Source organism: Camellia sinensis, chromosome 7 (assembly GCF_055761805.1).
Source record: "Camellia sinensis isolate YWXY chromosome 7, ASM5576180v1, whole genome shotgun sequence".
Lineage (NCBI taxonomy): Eukaryota > Viridiplantae > Streptophyta > Magnoliopsida > Ericales > Theaceae > Camellia > Camellia sinensis.
The window spans coordinates 91,449,321-91,470,630 of NC_138967.1; the positions used below are offsets into that span (position 1 = coordinate 91,449,321).

The 21,310-nt window shown below is 42.0% G+C and overlaps 1 protein-coding gene across 50 annotated transcripts in view; it reads left to right on the top strand.

Moving 5' to 3' along the window:
- The window catches only part of LOC114310685 (galactokinase), a 79,022-nt gene that overhangs the window by 40,766 nt on the left and 16,946 nt on the right, over window positions 1-21,310 (top strand). The window contains exons 8-11 of one of the 50 annotated variants that reach the window (XM_082878678.1): window positions 8,091-8,141; window positions 8,309-8,344; window positions 9,212-9,260; window positions 18,995-19,262. The exons of 46 other annotated variants lie outside the window; for them this stretch is intronic. In XM_082878678.1, the coding sequence (XP_082734804.1) occupies window positions 8,091-8,141; window positions 8,309-8,318 (61 nt within the window). In that variant the 3' untranslated portion in view covers window positions 8,319-8,344; window positions 9,212-9,260; window positions 18,995-19,262. Of the gene's footprint in view, window positions 1-8,090; window positions 8,142-8,308; window positions 8,345-8,679; window positions 9,128-9,211; window positions 9,261-18,994; window positions 19,263-21,310 lie in introns of those variants that run through there. 3 more of the 50 variants (XM_082878679.1, XM_082878680.1, XM_082878683.1) reach the window with 3 other exon arrangements.

Below are 21,310 nucleotides of genomic sequence, written 5' to 3' on the forward strand. Positions count from 1 at the left end.
AGGTGCAGGAAGCATGCCACCTCCAAGGACATAGCTGGGAGGCTAGTGGCGGACATACTTTTGTCGCTTAACTTTTGATGTATTACATGTAACTTCAAGCCTAGGGCTTAATGTGTAAACGAGTTAGTACTCTTTTGTTGTAACCAAGTGTTAACTTGGAAAGTTGTAAGCCCGTAGGGCATTTTGTTTTGATGTTAACATGTAATACTTATGTAATGAAACTCAATGAAATAAAGGAATATGGTTGGTTTATATGTAAATGCATGTCTTATCTGACGGGTTTAATGTTATTATTTTGAGGGCGTTACAACTTGGTATCAGAGCGTACCGGGTTCGAATACTTTGGGTACGTGGGAAGTGATTAGTATCAATGGGTTTGTCTCGCTTGATAGAGATTTAAATGTGGTATCATATGCTATGGGCTTAAGTGATAACATGCTTATGTGACTATGTGGGTTTGGGATTTAATTTCTGGGATATTGATTGGATCCTTGAGTTTCTGGGAGTCTTGTTGGAAAAGCACTTGATCAATGCTGTTTCTAACCGGAACTCTAGTAACGTCTCGGGACTATCATTATCCGGAAATGAAATTCGTAAGTGCTTATGTGTTTATGTGCTTATGTGGAGTGAATTACAGTTGTCCATGTATTAGGACGTGAGTGTTTAGTTTCGGCACATTTATGAATGTGCTAATGTTCTGTGTTGCCTTTATTAGGATGTCAGGACGAGGAAGAGGTGCTAGGCGTGGTAGACCTGCGAGGCAGGAAGTACCGTTACCTGGTGAGATTCCGGCAGTACAGGAGGGGGTTGGGCAGGCCACTGTGGCCGAGCCAGTAGGTCAGCAGGCTATGGGTGCCTTGGCCAGAGAGATAGCAGGAGCTTTGGGTATTCTTAGAGCTGGGAATCAGGCAGCTGAGACAGGGCCTTCCTTCTTGAAGAGGGAGTTCTTTCGGTGTAATCCGGACGAGTTTATCGGGGATCCTAAAGAGCCGCTTAAGGCAGATGAATGGCTCGAACAGACAACGAAGACGTTTGAGATGCTTGGCATCGAGGACGGAGCACTGAAAGTGACCTTGGCATCCTTCCAACTGAAGGGAGATGCGGGTCAATGGTGGAAGTACGAGAAAGCTCGTGTTGGTGGTACTTGGGAGGCGTTTGTGAATGCTTTTCAGGAGAGGTTTTTATCAGCAGCAGCTAGGGAGAAGCTGAGGGATCAGTTTAGCCGGCGGCTTAATCAGCAGGGCTTGTCAGTGGCCGAGTTTGAGGCTACTTTTACCAGTCTGTCTAGGTTTGCACCTGAACTGGTGGCGTCTGAGGAACGCCGTTGCTATGAGTTTGAGCGGAAGTTGAGGCGGGGCCTCAAGTTGAGAATTGGTGGGTCTTATATTCGAGAGTATAGACACCTAGTGGACGCTGTAGCTCATATGGAGCTTATGATGCAGGAGGAGGATGAGGGTCAGAGAGGCTCCAAGAGGAGCCAGGATAGTCAGGGTGATGGCAGGAGACAGAAGGGTTATAACCCTCAGCAGTCTCAGGGTGCAGTCTCTAGATCGACCTTTCCAGTGCCGAGTGTTGGCTCAGGGAGAGGTGGTCAGGGGGATTTCACCTGTTACAAGTGTGGCCAGCTGGGTCACAAGGTTTCTGTTTGCCCGCAGAAGGGTGGGGGTCAGAAAGCTGCTTCTTCTTCAGCTAGACCGCAGAGTCAGAGTTTGGGCAGGGGGTAGCTCTTGACTTGTTATCAGTGTGGACAACCTGGGCACATGAAAAGGTTTTGCCCACAGTTGAGTGCCACTTCGGGAGCGTCTGGTTCTAGGCAGACGCAGGGTTTTCAGCCAGCTCAGTCTGTGCAGGCCTCGAGGGCCAATCCGGGAGTTTCGTCATCCCAGTCTGTGCAGCAGTCTTTTGCTCCGAGAGGTGAGCAGGTAGACCAGGGGCCTACGGGGCGCGTGTATGCTGTTACCGCGCAGGATTTAGTACCGGCTCCATCAGTAGTGAGAGGTACTTTTCTGTTTTGCAACTCAGTTGCTAATGTGTTGATAGACACGGGTGCATCTCATTCTTTTGTATCTGCTGCATTTGCATCTGTTTTGGAATTGGAGTTAGCACAGTTGGCATCTCCTATTTGTGTGGTATCGCCTTTGGGTGGTGAGTTGATCCTGAAACAGGGTGTTAGAGGATGTGATATAGAGGTCGCCGATTATAGGCTTCCTTTTCCGTTTGTTGTCATGCCCATGAAGGGTTTTGATGTTATTTTGGGTATGGACTGGTTATCGTCATACCGGGCTGTTATTGATTGCTACCGCCAGAGGGTCACGTTATGTACCTTGAGCGGGGAGTGGTTCCATTTCTTGGGAGACCGGGTTGGTAGTGTTTTGCCACCGGGGTATGATTCGCGAGGGCGAAGTGAGCTTAGTAGTCTACTTGCCAGCTTTGAGAGTGGTGAGAGTGGTGAGACCCAGGTTGTATTGCCAAGGGTGGTTTGTGAGTATTCAGATGTCTTTCCCGAAGATCTTGTTAGTTTGCCACCTCACCGAGAGATAGAGTTCTCTATTGATTTAGTGCCTGGTACGGTGCCGATTTCTATGGCACCTTACCGTTTTGCTCCAGCAGAGTTGGTTGAGTTGAAAGTTCAGCTCCAGGAATTGCTCGATAAGGGCTTTGTTCGCCCTAGTGTTTCACCGTGGGGAGCACCGGCACTCTTTGTTAAAAAGAAAGATGGTGCCTTGAGATTGTGTATTAACTATCGGAAGTTGAATCGGGCTACGGTTAAGAATAAGTACCCTATGCCCCGTATAGATGATTTGTTTGACCAGTTGAAGGGTTCCCGTTGTTTCTCTAAAATAGACTTGAGATCGGGTTACCACCAGTTGAGGGTCAGGGATAAGGATATTCCGAAAACGGCATTCCGTACGCGGTATGGCCATTATGAGTTTCTGGTGATGCCATTTGGACTTACCAATGCACCGGCAGTCTTTATGGACTTGATGAACCGGATTTTCCGGGAGTTCTTAGACAGATTTGTGGTCGTCTTCGTGGACGACATTCTTATCTATTCGCCTTCTGAGGAGGAGCACGAGGCACATTTGAGAGTGGTGCTTGAGTTACTTAGAGTCCATAGGCTGTATGCCAAGTTTGGGAAGTGTGAGTTCTGGCTGAGGGAAGTCAAATTCTTAGGCCACGTGGTATCCGGGGAAGGGGTGTCTGTTGATACATCCAAGGTTGAGGCAGTGCAAGATTGGGCACAGCCTAAGAATGTGTTTGAGATCCGCAGTTTTCTGGGATTAGCTGGGTATTACCGTCGGTTTGTGAAAGATTTCTCCAGGTTAGCGTCACCGTTGACTAGGCTGACTCGGAAGGGAGTCAAGTTTGTGTGGAGTGAGACTTGTGAAAAGTCGTTCCAAGAGCTGAAAGTTAGATTGACCACCGCTCCGGTGTTGATTATTCCGGAGAGAGGGTTGGGTTATGCAGTTTATTGTGATGCCTCACGAGAGGGTTTGGGTTGTGTGTTGATGCAAGAAGGGAAAGTGGTAGCTTATGGCTCACGTCAGTTGAAAATACACGAGAAGAATTATCCCACACACGACCTAGAGTTAGCAGCAGTGATCTTTGCCTTGAAAATCTGGAGGCACTACCTTTATGGTGAGAGGTTCGAGGTATTCTCGGATCATAAGAGTTTGAAGTATCTATTTACACAGAGAAACTTGAATTTGAGGCAGAGGAGATGGATGGAGTTCATCGAGGATTATGATTTTGAGTTGCATTATCATCCGGGAAAGGCCAATGTTGTGGCCGATGCCCTTAGTAGGAAAACCATTAGTGATGTAGCTTGTATAGCCATCCGGGAATGGGAGATGTTGGGAGCACTTGGCGAGTTTGATTTGCTACTGGGCGAATCTGTCGAGGCTGCGGCCTTGTTTTCTGTTGTTGCACAGCCTACACTTGTGATTAGAGTGTTAGAGGCACAGAGAGGTGACCTTGAGGTAGAATCCCTCCGAGAGAAGATCTCCAGTGGGAAAGTTGAGAAGGGTTTGACGGTGTATCCCGACCTGAGTGTGAGATACCGAAACCGTTTGTTTGTACCGGAGTCTTGCCGAGAGGAAGTACTCCGAGAGTTTCACCATTCGCGCCTTGCGGTGCATCCGGGAGGTACTAAGATGTATCAGGATTTGGGTCGCCAGTTTTGGTGGCGGGGTATGAAGAGAGATGTGGCTGTTTTCGTATCGAAGTGCCTTACTTGCCAGCAAGTGAAGGCCGAGCATCAGAGGCCAGCGGGTTTGTTGCAACCCTTGCCTATTGCCGAGTGGAAGTGGGAGCATGTCACTATGGACTTCGTTGTAGGTCTTCCGAGGACTCAGCGGGGTAGTGATGCTATTTGGGTGGTTGTAGACCGGTTGACTAAGTCGGCGCACTTTATTCCTATGCGCGTGAGAGATTCGGTAGATCATCTTGCCGACCTGTATATTTGGGACGTAGTGAGATTGCACGGGGTCCCAGTGACAATCGTCTCAGATAGAGATCCTCGTTTTATTGCTAGGTTGTGGCAGAGTTTGCAGAGTGCCCTGGGCACTAAGTTGACCTTTAGTACGGCTTATCATCCTCAGACTGACGGGCAGTCCGAGCGTACTATTCAGATCCTCGAGGATATGCTTCGGGGTTGTGTCCTGGACTTCAGTGGGACGTGGGAGAGGCACTTGCCATTGGTAGAGTTTGCCTACAACAACAGTTTTCAGTCTAGCATCGGTATGGCACCGTTTGAGGCCTTGTATGGCCGACCGTGTAGGTCTCCAGTGTGTTGGGCCGAGGTGGGTGATGCACCTTTGTTGGGTCCAGAGTTAGTTAGGGAGACGACGGAGAAAGTTGAGCTTATTCGTAAGAGGCTTGTTACAGCCCAGAGTCGACAAAAGAGTTATGCCGACCGTAGGAGGAGGCCTTTGGCGTTTGAGGTAGGTGATCATGTCTTTCTGAAGATATCACCTAGATGAGGCCTGATGAGGTTTGGGAAGAGTGGGAAGTTATCCCGTCGGTTTATTGGTCCTTTTGAGATCCTTGAGAGGATTGGTGAGGTTGCTTATCGATTAGCCTTACCGCCGCAGTTGTCCGGAGTGCATGACGTGTTTCATGTGAGTATGCTTCGGAAGTATGAGCCAGATCCATCACATGTGTTGGATTGGACTGATTTAGAGGTAGATGAGGATGCCTCGTATGAGGAGAGACCGGTACGGGTCTTGGATAGGCGGGATCAGGTCCTGCGTGGCAAGACCATTCCTTTGGTGAAAGTCTTGTGGAAACATCACAGAGTGGAGGAAGCCACTTGGGAACGTGAGTTGGAAGTTCGAGAGAAATATCCGGACTTGTTTGTTGATATGTAATCTTGTATTTAAATTTTACATTTTGTTGAACTTAAGAGCTTTTATATATGTCTTAAGTTGTGAAACATTGAAAATGTTTTGATTATTGGAAGTATGTTTGGAACTTGCCTCATATGGAAGTTGAATGTGACACTATATGTGTTGAATATATTGTTGAAATTGGAAAGATAGTGCATAATGTTGATGCATGTTGAAAATACATATGTTGTTTACATATTGTGATATGTCTCTTGTTAAAGGGATGGGATGACCGGTAATGGGTCGAATTGTTGAATGTTAAATTGTAACATTGTCTAAAATAAAGGAAAACTTGTTTTGAAAACTTGTGCTTAATTTTGGGGGCGAAATTCTTTAAGGGGGGGAGGTTATAGCGATCCCGGGTTTACCCTTGTTATACCGTGATCCGGACATGTGTCCGTGGATGTTGGTAGTTGTTTATTATTTTGTTTACATCCTTTTACTTCGTATTTGAGTTATAGGATGTGTTGGGCGGATTTGTTTTAGGTTGGTTGTGTTTAGAAACCAAAACTAGTTGCCCAGATTTTTGGCCTGTGCGCTCGAGCGGAGGTGTTGGCGCTCGAGCGGGTAATACACCCATCCAGTATTTTGTTGTGCAGTGTTGTACGCTCGAGCGTAGGGTTGGGAGCTCGAGCGGAGGCCTGGTTCTGCAAAAGTGCTGGGCGAGTGCATTCTGCGCTCGAGCGGGAGGTTGGCCGCTCGAGCGGAAGTCTGTGAGTGGCCGCTCGAGCGGGGTGTTTTACGCTCGAGCGGAGACCTGGGTTAAAGTCCCGAAATTGTGACTTTTCAAATCACTTTTTCACTTTCTCTTCTCTCTCTTACTTTTCCAAAATCACCATTGTTGAGCCTCTCACTTTAGACTCTACCTTCTCTCTAGGTTTTGATCTAGTAGGAGTGATTTACTCACCTTTGGCCTTTACAAAAAAGTTGTTGATCGTCGAGGGCTTCATTTTAATCTGAAAATCTCGGGTTTTGGAGCACGTTTGGTAATTTTGTGAAAGTTTGGGACTTTTGTGTAATTTTACAAAAGTTGGGGTTTTATTCATAATAAACCTAGATGCATGTTTGGCATAGAAAAATGGAATGATTGTTGAATCATTGATGAAAATGGGACCTAAGGGTTGAATGTGAGATATAGTTTTTATACATATCTGTGGAAATGATGATAGAGCTAGTATGCTTATCTGTTGTTAAAGGAAAAATGAAAAGTAATTGGGACTTGTAAGTCGTTGACATAAATATGTGATTTATGTGATTGTATCAGTGTTGACCATCTATCAATTGCTAATATTTTAGTCATTGTCCATGGTTGGTTTAGTGTATTTCTACTGGGCTGTGGCTCACCCTATATGGGAATATCATTTTCAGGTGCAGGAAGCATGCCACCTCCAAGGACATAGCTGGGAGGCTAGTGGCGGACATACTTTTGTCGCTTAACTTTTGATGTATTACATGTAACTTCAAGCCTAGGGCTTAATGTGTAAACGAGTTAGTACTCTTTTGTTGTAACCAAGTGTTAACTTGGAAAGCTGTAAGCCCGTAGGGCATTTTGTTTTGATGTTAACATGTAATACTTATGTAATGAAACTCAATGAAATAAAGGAATATGGTTGGTTTATATGTAAATGCATGTCTTATCTGACGGGTTTAATGTTATTATTTTGAGGGCGTTACAATAACAACGTAACATTTCAAAAAAATTCTTTAGTGTATTTTTTTTCCAAACGTAACACTTCAATCAATGTAACAAATAAAAACTTCTTAGTGTATTTTTTCAACGTAACAACGTAACATTCCAAGAAAACCCCTTAGCGTATTTTTCCCAAATGTGACACTCCAATCAATGTAACACACAAAAACTTTTTAGTGTACTTTTTCTAAACGTAACACTCCAATCAATGTAACACAAAAACTCCTTAGTGTACTTTTCCCAAACGTAAAAATGTAACATTCCAAGAAAATTCCTTAGCGTATTTTTTTTCCAAACGTAACACTCCAATCAATTTAACATATAAAAATTCCTTAGTGTATTTTCTTTTTCCAAATGTAGTACTCTAATGTAGCACTTCAATATAATACCAAAAAATACACTAATAAAAATGTATATTTCCACGCTTGAAAAGAATTTTCCACAACCTTACCTTTCCGTTCCCATGCCAAAAACGAATTAGAAAATTGAAAAAATGAATCATAAAGGGCATTCACTTAAATTCAAATAGCACTAAATCAAATAAATATAACTTTCTAAAACAAAAAGGACTAATTGATTCTTAAAAAAAACTTTTAATACTAAATAGATCAACATTCACCATATTAGATTTATAGATAAATTTTTCTAAATTTTAATCCCTCTCCTATTATGTTAATTAACAGATTGAAGTAATGTCAGTACACCCTCCGTCTCAAAATATTAGTCTCTTATTCTATTTTTATTGTCTCAAAATGTTAGTCTCAAAATAATTATTAACAAGTGGGCATCATTGAAAGCAAGCATAGCTAGTTTGACAAAATTAAATAATTGCACTTATAATTTCTTTTCATATAACGCTACACATTGACATGAATTTTTTTAAATGTCAGCAAGCAAAACTTGAATTATTTGACCTCTCCTCACAAATAGTTGTGTACTGTGTAGAAATTGATTATTTTTTCAACACGATCTCTAATTGTTTTGTTTTGTTTTGTTTTGTTTTGTTTTTCCAGTGCCAGAGATAGATGGTGGCTTGCTCGGCCCGATTGGGCCACTAGGATTCGGTATAGACCTTAAATTTTACAAGTTTTTTTGAATTATGGGTTATGAGTTCTTATGTTTTTGAATATGACAAGCAAAATTTAAATTGTCTGTCATTGCTCAAAAATAGTTTTTTACGGGACAAATTGATTTTTTTTTGAACGCTGTCTTTTGCTTTTTCCAATTGTAGGCATATATGATGATCTGCTTGGCCCTCCGATTGACGGTAAGAATTGAAATTTTGTCAGTTGTAGTGAACGGATTGCGAGTTTTGATAAATAGGTTAAGTTCTAATTTTTAATAATTGCATTTCTGCACAAAAATGGCAAAAAATATTATTAAGAATAGGGCATTATGGGATGCAAGTGGAGATACTATATTGACAAAATTAAATAATTACACACTTGTAATATCTGTGCATATAACATTACGCAATGACATGAATTTCTTTGAATGTTGAGTTGCAAGAGTTGGATTATCTGTCCTCCCCTCATGAATAGTGCTTTGCAGAACATAAATTGATTATTTTTTTCTGCACTATCTTTTTTTTCCTAATGGCAGGCGTATATACTGGTCTGCTTGTTGCACCTATTAACCCACCAGAGCTTGGTATGAACTGGAATTTTTTAAGTTGTAGTCAATGAGTTGCAACTTTTGATCAATGGGTTGAAGTTATAGTTTTTAATAATTGACTTACCATACAAAAATGGGGAAAAATGTTATTAAGAATAGGGTATTATGTGAAGGAAACAGAGATACTTAGAATCTCAAAATTATATTATCTCACCGCCGTAAATTCTTTTCATGTAACGTTATGTAATGACATCAATTTTTTGAACGTCAAGAAACAAAACTTGAATTATTTGATCTTCCCTTACAAATAGTTGTATACTGGGTTGAAACTGATTATTTTTCGACACTATCTTCTTTTCTTCTTTTTTTTTTCCCTTGCCAATGGCGTGCGTAGATTTTGGCTTGCTCGATGCGCCAAATGATCCACCAGCATTCGGTAATGATTGAAATTTAGTAAGTTGTAATCATTTGGTTACAAGTTTTGATCATTAAGTTGGATTTTACTTTATAAAAATTGTAGAAAAAATTATGAAGAATTGGGCATTGTCAGAAGTAAGTGAAGACAACAGGTTTGACGAAATCGAATAATTGCACATCTAATCTTATGTTTTTGTAAGATTATGCATTGACAAAAATATTTTTTGAATTTAATCAAGTAAAACTTGAATTATTTGACCTCTCCTCTGAACAAGGTCTTTACTGGATAAGAAATTGATTTTTTTTTTTTTAAACACTTTGTTTTACAATGGCAGGTATAGTGACCCCGGTCGTTTCTCTTTAAATTATTGTATCCGGACTTAGGTTCCGTGGATCCTGTCATTACTTATTGGTTGTTGTTGTCCTTTAATCTCTTTGTATTTGAAGTATAGGTTGGTTGGGCGGGTCTGTTACAGGTTGGTTGATTTTAGATGCCAATAGGTGATGCCCAGATTTTGGCCTTTACGCTCGAGCGGAAGTTTTAACGCTCGAGCGGTCCCTTCGTTGTTGCTTCTCCGCTCGAGCGGTAATTTTGACGCTCGAGCGTGATTTTCCATCTCCCAGTATTTTGCTCTGTAGTTCTTCCGCTCGAGCGGTAGTTTTTACGCTCGAGCGTGATCCCTTGTTTTTGCTCCTCCGCTCGAGCGGTGAGTTTGACGCTCGAGCGGGTGTCAGTGCCTGCAAAACTTCTGGAAGGGGGCAATTGACGCTCGAGCTGCTTTCTTCACGCTCGAGCATGATTCTGTGTCTTACGCTCGAGCGGGGCTTTCTACGCTCGAGCGTAGAGTCGATTATATCAGTCCGTGATTTCACTTTTTGGATCACTTTTTGACCTACTTTTCCTTCATAACTTTTTAAAAACCGCCCCTGGAGTGTTTTTATCTCTTTCTCTCCCTCTACACACCTTCTCTCCTTCGATTGATCTACTTAGAGTGAGTTTCTACCTTAGATCCTTTATTAAAAAGTTAGAGTAAGTTGAGGGCTTCGTTTTAATCTGAGAAACTTGGGATTTGGAGCACGTTGGTCTTTGGTCTTCATCTCCATCTTCTCTATACGGATTATTTTCTTCGAGGTAGGGATTTTCCTACTCCAATTTATATGTTTTGTTCTAAGTTTGGTATTTTGATAGGTTGGGGACACTTTGAAAATTTTGGGAACAAAAACCTAGTTGAATTGCTAAATTGATTTGAGTAATTAATTTAAGGAAATTGGGGAATTTGGTTAAATCCATGAAATTGGGGAATTTATTGATTAAATGGTGTAGTTGGTTAATATGAATCACTCGCCTATTGAATTGTTGTTATATTTATTTCCAGTCTAGAAATAACTGTTTTGGGCTATCGGTGGAGGATAGTTGTGATTGTTGTAGACATTGCATGTGGATTAGGAATAACTGAAACTAATCACATTGGGTAAGTCATCAATTTGACTATTGCATTAATACAGAAAATACGTGTATTGATTGAGCATTGCATTTGCATACATTGTTTTGTTTGGGAGGAGATAGGGGATGTACTCCACGGTTTAGGGGAAGATAGGGGATGGACCTCTAAACCGGATTTTTGTTTGGGAGGAGATAGGGGATGGACTCCATTAGCACCATTTTTATGTGTGCTTATTATATTGAAGTGTTTTAACATGATTATTGATACAGCACTAAAATGTGTATCAAATGGGAAGTATGAGGTGTTTTGATATGAGCATGAGTCTCATTTGTTTTGTTGATATTGGAAGTAATGTGAATGTGATATATAATTCACTGTTGTAAGTTTGGCCAGGTTCTGAGCCATGTTGATAATAATAGAAAGGGAAATATGTCTTAGACATTAGTGTCATGAGACTGTTTAATGATAAAATTGATTATCTTGGTTAACCATCTATTGAATGCTATAGCTTTATTCAATGCTTATATTTGGTTTAGTATTTTTTCTACTGGGCTGTGGCTCACCCTTTATGGGAACATCATTTTCAGGTTCAGGTGATAAGCTACCTCCACGGACTTAGCCTGGAAGGATTTGATGTTTGGGATTTTGAAGACTTGTCTTTAGTTATATGTTTTATTTTGTTATTTTTTTGAGATTTCATGTAAACAATCAAGCCTAGGGCTTAACTTGTAAATGAGTTAGTACTCATCCTTTTTGTGTCCAAGTGTTAGCTTGGAAAGATGTAAGCCCTTAGGGCATTTATTTTGATGTTGCAGGATGTTACATGTGATGTCTTTCAATAAGAATACTCTGATGAATAACTCAAATGATTCATTTTCTTTTATAAATGCATGTTAATGTTATGGTTATTATGGGTTTATTTTGAGGGCGTTACAACTTGGTATCAGAGCGTACCGGGTTCGAATACTTTGGGTACGTGGGAAGGGATTAGTATCACAATGGGTTCGTCTCGCTTGATAGAGACTTAGATGTACTGTTATGTGCTTATATGATAGCATGTTTATGTGATTATGTGGGTATGGAACGTAGTTTCTAGGATGTTAATTGGACCCTTGAGTTTCTAGTAGTCTTGTTGGAAAGGCACTTGATCAATGCTGTTTCCAACCGGAACTATAGTAACGCTTCGGGACTATTATTATCCAGGAATGAAATTCGTAGGTGCTTATGTGATTATGTGCTTACGTGGAATGAATTATTTTTGTCCAATGCATTAGGACGCGAGTGTTTAGTTTCGGCACATTTATTAATGTGCTAACGTCTTTGTTTGTTTCCTTTATTAGGATGTCAGGGCGAGGACGAGGACGCGGTAGGCGTGGTAGGCCGGGTAGGCAGGAGGTACCGGTGCCAGAGGAGATTCCGGCAGTTCATGAGGGAATTGGCCAGGCCAATGTGGCCGAGCCAGTAGGCCAGCAGGCTATGGGCGCTTTAGCCCGAGAGATAGCAGGGGCATTCAGGGAGTCAGTAGGCATTCTTAGGGCTGAGAATCAAGCCCACGTTGTTGTTGCGGATGCAGGACCTTCCTTTTTGAAGAGGGAGTTCTTCCGGTCTAATCCGGATGGATTTGTGGGTGATCCTAAAGAGCCGCTTAAGGCAGACGAATGGCTCGAACAGACAACGAAGACGTTTGAGATGCTTGGCATCGAAGACGAGGGGTTGAAGGTGACCTTGGCATCATTCCAGTTGAAGGGGGATGCGGGTCAGTGGTGGAAGTTCACTAAGGGGCGTATAGGAGGTACATGGGAGGCTTTTGTGAATGCTTTCCAGGAGAAGTTCTTATCTCCAGCAGTTAGGAAGAAACTGAGAGACCAGTTCTGCCAGCTTAAGCAGTCGAGTTCTTCAGTGGCCGAGTTTGAGGCTGCATTTACTAGTTTATCCAGGTTTGCACCTGAATTGGTGGCGTCTGAGGAACGCCGTTGTATTGAGTTTGAGAGGAAGTTGAGGCGTGGCCTCAAGCTGAGAGTTGGGGGAACTATGATTCGGGATTATGGGCGTTTGGTTGATGCTGCAGCCCACATGGAAATCATGATGCAGGAGGAGGAGGAAGGACAGAAGGGCTCCAAGAGGAGTCAGGATGGTCAGAGTGATGGTAGGAGACAGAAGGGTTTTAATCCCCAACAGTCTCAGAGTAGCTTTTCTAGATCAACTTTTCCTGTGCCGAGTGCTAGTTCGGGGAAAGGCAGTCAAGGAGACATTACCTGCTTCAAATGTGGCCAGCTGGGCCACAAGTCTCCAGTTTGTCCTCAGAGGGGAGGAGTGCAGAGAGCAGCATCATCTTCGGCTCGATCTCAGAGCCAGAGTCAGGGCAGAGGCCAGCCACTATCGTGTTATCAGTGTGGTCAGCCAGGGCATATGAAGAGGTATTGCCCGCAGTTGGGTGGCACACCTGGTGCACCTGGTTTGAGGCAGATTCAGGGTCAACAGCCAGCTCAGTCGGGTCAGGCCTCGAGGGCCAATCAGGGGGCTTCATCGTCTCAGTCGGTGCAACAATCTTATGCTCCTAGGGGTGAGCAGGTTGATCAGAGGTCATCTGGGCGCGTGTATGCTGTTACCGCGCAGGATCTTGTACCGGCTCCATCTGTTGTGAGAGGTACTTTCTTGTTTTGCAACTCGGTTGCTAATGTTTTGATTGATACGGGTGCATCTCATTCCTTTGTGTCTGCTGCATTTGCATCTGTTTTGGAGTTGGAGTTAGCACAGTTAGCATCTCCTATTTGTGTAGTGTCGCCTCTTGGGGGTGAATTGATTTTGAAACACGGTGTTAGGGGTTGTGATATAGAGGTTGATTATCATAGAATCCCATTTTCCTTTGTAGTTATGCCTATGAGAGGTTTCGATGTTATTTTGGGTATGGACTGGTTATCGTCATACCGGGCAGTTATTGATTGCTACCGCCAGAGAGTCACTTGTTGTACCGTGAATGGTGAGTGTTTTCATTTTCTGGGGGACCGTATTGGTAGTGTTTTGCCACCGGGGTATGTTCCGCGAGGACGGAGTGAGCTTAGTGGTCTACTTGCTAACCTTTCGATTAGTGAGGACGGTGAGACTCTGATTGTGTTGCCAAGGGTGGTGTGTGAGTACTCGGACGTTTTTCCCGAGGATCTTGTTGGTTTGCCACCGCATCGAGAGATTGAATTCTCTATTGACTTAGTGCCCGGCACGGCGCCGATTTCTATGGCACCCTATCGTTTTGCCCCAGCTGAGTTAGTTGAGTTGAAGATCCAACTCCAGGAGTTGCTAGATAAAGGCTTTATACGTCCTAGTGTTTCGCCTTGGGGAGCACCGGCCCTCTTTGTTAAAAAGAAAGGTGGTGCTTTGAGACTTTGTATAGATTACCGGAAATTGAATCGGGCTACGGTTAAGAATAAGTACCCTATGCCCCGTATAGATGATCTGTTCGATCAGTTGAAAGGTTCCCGTTGTTTCTCGAAGATAGACTTGAGATCAGGTTATCATCAGTTGAGAGTCAGGGAGGAGGATATTCCAAAGACGGCATTCCGTACGCGGTATGGCCACTATGAGTTTTTGGTGATGCCATTTGGGCTCACCAATGCACCGGCAGTATTTATGGATTTGATGAACCGGATATTCCGGGAATTTCTAGATCGTTTTGTAGTCGTCTTCGTGGACGACATCCTTATCTATTCACCTTCAGAGGAAGAGCACGAGGAACACTTGAGGGTGGTGCTTGATTTACTTAGAGCCCATCAGCTTTATGCTAAGTTTGGGAAGTGTGAGTTCTGGCTAGAGGAGGTGAAGTTCTTAGGCCATGTAGTTTCTAGGGAAGGGGTGTCTGTTGATACATCCAAGACAGAGGCAGTGCAAGATTGGGTACAGCCTAAGAGTGTGTTTGAGATCCGCAGTTTTCTGGGATTAGCTGGGTATTATCGCCGGTTTGTAAGAGATTTCTCCAGATTAGCTTCGCCTTTGACTAGATTGACTCGGAAGGGAGTCAAATTTGCTTGGAGCGAGACTTGTGAAAAGTCGTTCCAGGAGTTGAAAGTTAGACTGACCACTGCTCCAGTCTTGATTATTCCGGAGAGAGGGTTGGGTTATGCGGTCTATTGTGACGCCTCACGAGAGGGTCTTGGTTGTGTGTTGATGCAAGAGGGGAAAGTGGTTGCCTATGGCTCACGTCAGTTGAAAGTTCACGAGAAGAATTACCCTACGCATGATTTAGAGTTAGCAGCTGTGATATTTGCCTTAAGATTTGGAGACATTATCTTTACGGTGAGAGGTTCGAGGTATTCTCGGATCATAAGAGTCTGAAATATCTGTTCACACAGAAAGACTTGAACTTGAGGCAGAGGAGGTGGATGGAATTTATTGAGGATTATGACTTTGAATTGCATTATCATCCGGGAAAGGCCAATGTGGTGGCCGACGCCCTTAGCAGGAAACCTGTTGGTGACATAGCTAGTATAGCCATCCGAGAGTGGGAGATGTTAGGTGCACTTGGAGAGTTTGATTTGATTCTGGGCGAATCCGTTGAGGCTGCGGCCTTGTTTTCTGTTGTTGCGCAACCTACACTTGTGACTCGAGTGTTAGAGGCTCAGAGGGGCGACCTTGAGGTAGAATCCCTCCGTGAGAAGATTTCTGGTGGGAAGGTTGAGAAAGGTTTGACGGTGTATCCCGACCTGAGTGTGAGATACCGAGACCGTCTGTTTGTGCCGAAGTCTCATCGAGAGGAGGTACTCCGAGAGTTTCATCATTCACGCCTTGCGGTGCATCCGGGAGGTACTAAGATGTATCGGGATTTGGGTCGCCAGTTTTGGTGGCGGGGTATGAAGAGAGATGTGGCAGCTTTCGTATCTAAGTGCCTTACTTGTCAGCAAGTGAAGGCCGAACATCAGAGGCCAGCGGGTTTGTTGCAACCCTTGCCTATTGCCGAGTGGAAGTGGGAGCATGTCACTATGGACTTCGTTGTAGGTCTTCCGAGGACTCAGCGGGGCAGTGATGCTATTTGGGTGGTTGTAGACCGGTTGACTAAGTCGGCGCACTTCATTCCTATGCGCATTAGAGATTCAGTAGATCATCTTGCCAACTTGTATATTCGGGACATAGTGAGGTTGCACGGGGTTCCAGTGACGATCGTCTCCGATAGGGACCCTCGTTTTACTGCCAGATTATGGCAGAGCTTGCAGAGCGCCTTAGGTACTAAGTTGACCTTTAGCACAGCTTATCATCCTCAGACTGATGGGCAGTCCGAGCGTACTATTCAGATCCTTGAAGATATGCTTCGGGGTTGTGTTCTTGACTTTAGCGGGTCGTGGGAGAGGCACTTGCCATTAGTGGAGTTTGCCTACAATAACAGCTTCCAGTCTAGTATCGGTATGGCACCGTTTGAGGCCTTATACGGCCGACCGTGTAGGTCTCCTGTTTGTTGGGCCGAGGTGGGTGATGCACCTCTGTTGGGTCCGGAGTTAGTGAGGGAAACGACGGAGAAGGTTGAGCTTATCCGTAAGAGGCTTGTTACAGCCCAGAGTCGTCAGAAATCTTATGCCGACCGTAGGAGGAGACCTTTGGTGTTCGAGGTGAGTGATCATGTCTTTTTGAAGATATCACCAAGACGGGGATTGATGAGGTTTGGGAAGAGCGGGAAGTTGTCCCCTCGATTCATTGGTCCTTTTGAGATCCTTGAGAGGATTGGCGAGACTGCTTATCGTTTAGCTTTGCCGCCGCAGTTGTCCGGAGTACATGACGTGTTTCATGTGAGTATGCTTCGGAAGTATGAGCCGGATCCATCACATGTATTGGATTGGACCGATTTAGTAGTTGATGAGGATGTCTCGTATGAGGAGAGACCGGTTAGGGTCTTGGATAAGCGGGATCAAGTCTTGCGAGGCAAGACCATTCCTTTGGTGAAAGTTTTGTGGAAACATCACGGGGTGGAGGAAGCCACAGGGGAACGTGAGTTGGAAGTCCGCGAGAAATATCCGGACATGTTTATTGATTTGTAATCTTGTAGTTAGATTTTGTCATATTGTCGAACTTTAAAGCTTTTTATATATGTCTTAAGCTGTAAAACATTTAGAATGTTTTGGTTAATGGAAATATTTTGGAACTTGCCTCGAAATGGAAGTTTAAGGGAACATTGTATATATTGAATATATTGAAAATTGTTGAAATTGAAAGAAAATTGCATAGTGATAATGCAGGTTGAAATATATGGTTGTTTTTCATATTGTGGCATGCCTCTTTGTTAAGAGATGGAATGGCCGGTGTTGGGTCAAGTTGTTTATTAGTAAGTTATCATATTGTTGGAATTTGAGAAAAACTTGTTTTCGAAACCTTGTGCTTAATTTCGGGGACGAAATTCTTTTAAGGAGGGGAGATTATAGTGACCCCGGTCGTTTCTCTTTAAATTATTGTATCCGGACTTAGGTTCCGTGGATCCTGTCATTACTTATTGGTTGTTGTTGTCCTTTAATCTCTTTGTATTTGAAGTATAGGTTGGTTGGGCGGGTCTGTTACAGGTTGGTTGATTTTAGATGCCAATAGGTGATGCCCAGATTTTGGCCTTTACGCTCGAGCGGAAGTTTTAACGCTCGAGCGGTCCCTTCGTTGTTGCTTCTCCGCTCGAGCGGTAATTTTGACGCTCGAGCGTGATTTTCCATCTCCCAGTATTTTGCTCTGTAGTTCTTCCGCTCGAGCGGTAGTTTTTACGCTCGAGCGTGATCCCTTGTTTTTGCTCCTCCGCTCGAGCGGTGAGTTTGACGCTCGAGCGGGTGTCAGTGCCTGCAAAACTTCTGGAAGGGGGCAATTGACGCTCGAGCTGCTTTCTTCACGCTCGAGCATGATTCTGTGTCTTACGCTCGAGCGGGGCTTTCTACGCTCGAGCGTAGAGTCGATTATATCAGTCCGTGATTTCACTTTTTGGATCACTTTTTGACCTACTTTTCCTTCATAACTTTTTAAAAACCGCCCCTGGAGTGTTTTTATCTCTTTCTCTCCCTCTACACACCTTCTCTCCTTCGATTGATCTACTTAGAGTGAGTTTCTACCTTAGATCCTTTATTAAAAAGTTAGAGTAAGTTGAGGGCTTCGTTTTAATCTGAGAAACTTGGGATTTGGAGCACGTTGGTCTTTGGTCTTCATCTCCATCTTCTCTATACGGATTATTTTCTTCGAGGTAGGGATTTTCCTACTCCAATTTATATGTTTTGTTCTAAGTTTGGTATTTTGATAGGTTGGGGACACTTTGAAAATTTTGGGAACAAAAACCTAGTTGAATTGCTAAATTGATTTGAGTAATTAATTTAAGGAAATTGGGGAATTTGGTTAAATCCATGAAATTGGGGAATTTATTGATTAAATGGTGTAGTTGGTTAATATGAATCACTCGCCTATTGAATTGTTGTTATATTTATTTCCAGTCTAGAAATAACTGTTTTGGGCTATCGGTGGAGGATAGTTGTGATTGTTGTAGACATTGCATGTGGATTAGGAATAACTGAAACTAATCACATTGGGTAAGTCATCAATTTGACTATTGCATTAATACAGAAAATACGTGTATTGATTGAGCATTGCATTTGCATACATTGTTTTGTTTGGGAGGAGATAGGGGATGTACTCCACGGTTTAGGGGAAGATAGGGGATGGACCTCTAAACCGGATTTTTGTTTGGGAGGAGATAGGGGATGGACTCCATTAGCACCATTTTTATGTGTGCTTATTATATTGAAGTGTTTTAACATGATTATTGATACAGCACTAAAATGTGTATCAAATGGGAAGTATGAGGTGTTTTGATATGAGCATGAGTCTCATTTGTTTTGTTGATATTGGAAGTAATGTGAATGTGATATATAATTCACTGTTGTAAGTTTGGCCAGGTTCTGAGCCATGTTGATAATAATAGAAAGGGAAATATGTCTTAGACATTAGTGTCATGAGACTGTTTAATGATAAAATTGATTATCTTGGTTAACCATCTATTGAATGCTATAGCTTTATTCAATGCTTATATTTGGTTTAGTATTTTTTCTACTGGGCTGTGGCTCACCCTTTATGGGAACATCATTTTCAGGTTCAGGTGATAAGCTACCTCCACGGACTTAGCCTGGAAGGATTTGATGTTTGGGATTTTGAAGACTTGTCTTTAGTTATATGTTTTATTTTGTTATTTTTTTGAGATTTCATGTAAACAATCAAGCCTAGGGCTTAACTTGTAAATGAGTTAGTACTCATCCTTTTTGTGTCCAAGTGTTAGCTTGGAAAGATGTAAGCCCTTAGGGCATTTATTTTGATGTTGCAGGATGTTACATGTGATGTCTTTCAATAAGAATACTCTGATGAATAACTCAAATGATTCATTTTCTTTTATAAATGCATGTTAATGTTATGGTTATTATGGGTTTATTTTGAGGGCGTTACAGCAGGAGCTGGTACTGGCCTACCGGACATACCGATTGATCCAGCAGCTTTCGGTAACATTTGAAAATTTTATAAGTTGTGGTCAATGGGTTTCAAGTTATTGCAAACAAGTTGAAGTTGTAAAAATATTATTTCAAAAGTAGCCATCATCGACAGAAAGCGGAGATAGCTAGATCTACAAAATTAAATAATTACGCTTGTAATTTCGTTCCATATAACATTATGCAATGACACAAATATTTTTGAATGACGAGCAAAACATGAATTGTTGCATCTCTCCTCACAACTTGTGGTTTACTAGATGGAAACATATATATATATATATATATATATTTTCTAACTGAATCTTTCTTTTTCTCTTTTCCCTAGAGGCAGGCGCAAATGCTGGCCTCCTCGTCGCGCTTGCCTCTAGAGAAATATTATTAATAAATGACTTAACCACAGAACAATGAGGAAAAATATTATTAACAAGTGGGCATCATTGAAAGCACGCACAACTAGTTTGACAAAATTAAATAATTACACTTGTAATTTCTGTTCATATAACGCTACGCGTTGACTTGAATTTTTTTGAATGTCAACAAGCAAAACTTGAATTATTTGACCTCCCCTCACAAATAGTTGTGTACTGGGTAGAAGTTGATTATTTTTTCTACACAATCTCTTTTTGTTTCGTTTTGTTTTTTTCTAGTGGTAAAGATAAATGGTGGCTTTCTCGACCCGATTGGGCCACTAGGATTCGGTATAGACCTTAAATTTTACAAGTGTTTTTGGATTATGAGTTATCAGTTCTTATGTTTTTGAATATGACAAGCAAAACTTAAATTATCTGACATTGCTAAAAAATAGTGGTTTACGGGATAGAAACTGATTTTTTTTTTTTGGATGCCGTCTTTTGTTTTTTTTCCAATTGTAGGCGTATATACTGATCTACTTGGCCCTCCGATTGACGGTAAGAATTGAAATTTTGTCACTTGTAGTGAACGGGTTGCGAGTTTTGATTAATGGGTTGAAGTTCTAATTTTTAATAATTGCATTTCCGCACAAAAATGGCAAAAAATATTATTAAGAATAGGGCATTATGGGATGCAAGTGGAGATACTATATTGACAAAATTAAATAATTACACAGCTGTAATATCTGTTCGTATAACATTATGCAATGACATGAATTTCATTGAATGTCAAGTAGCAAAAGATGAATTATATGTACTCCCCTCATGAATAGTATTTTGCAGAACATAAACTGATTATTTTTTCTGCACTATTTTTTTTTCTCCTAATGGTAGGCGTATATGCTGGCTTGCTCGTTGCACCTATTAGCCCACCAGAGCTTGGTGTGAACTGGAATTTTTTAAGTTGTAGTCAATGGGTTGCAAGTTTGGATCAATGGGTTGAAGTTATAATTTTTAATAATTGGCTTGCCCTACAAAAATGAGGAAAAATGTTATTAAGAATATGGTACTATGTGAAGGAAATGGAGATATATAGAATCTCAAAATTAAATAATTTCACCGCCGTAAATTCTTTTCATGTAACGTTTTGCAATGACATGAATTTTTTTGAACGTCAACAAGCTGAACTTGAATTATTTGACCTCCCCTTACAAATAGTTATATACTGGGTAGAAATTGATTATTTTTTCAACATTATCTTCTTTTCTTTTCTTTTCTTTTTTTTCCCCTTTCCCAATGGCATGCGTAGATTTTGGCCTACTCAATGTGCCAAATTATCCACCAGCATTTGGTAATAGTTGAAATTTAATAAGTTGTAGTTATTTGGTTACAAGTTTTGATCATTAAGTTGGAGTTTTACTTTATAAAAAATGACAAAAAAATTATGAAGAATTGGGCATTATCGAAAGCAAGTGGAGATAACAGGTTTGCAAAATTGAATTATTGCACATTTAATCTCATTTTTTGTAAGATTATGTAATGACAAAAATATTTTTTGAACGTGATCAAGCAAAACTTGAATTATTTGATCTCTCATCAAGACAAGCTCTTTACTATATAAGAAATTGATTTTTTTTAACAGTCTCTTTTTACAATGGCAGGAGCTGGTTGTCACGTACCGACTTATTGAGGATGCGAGTTCTACACCAAGCACCTTGCATGCGCATTAGTTTGTGAGCAGCAAGGCAGGCAGGGTAGATCCCCATCACTTCTCTTGGGTTGGTCCTTGGGCATAATGCCACGAGGGTACGTTATACCACTCGTGGAGCCAGCTTCTCGGGAGGATGACAAGCGCCTAGTCTGTGACAAGTGGTATTAGAGCCAACCTAGAGCCAATGTGATAGGGACGGTACGTGGGACTTACACC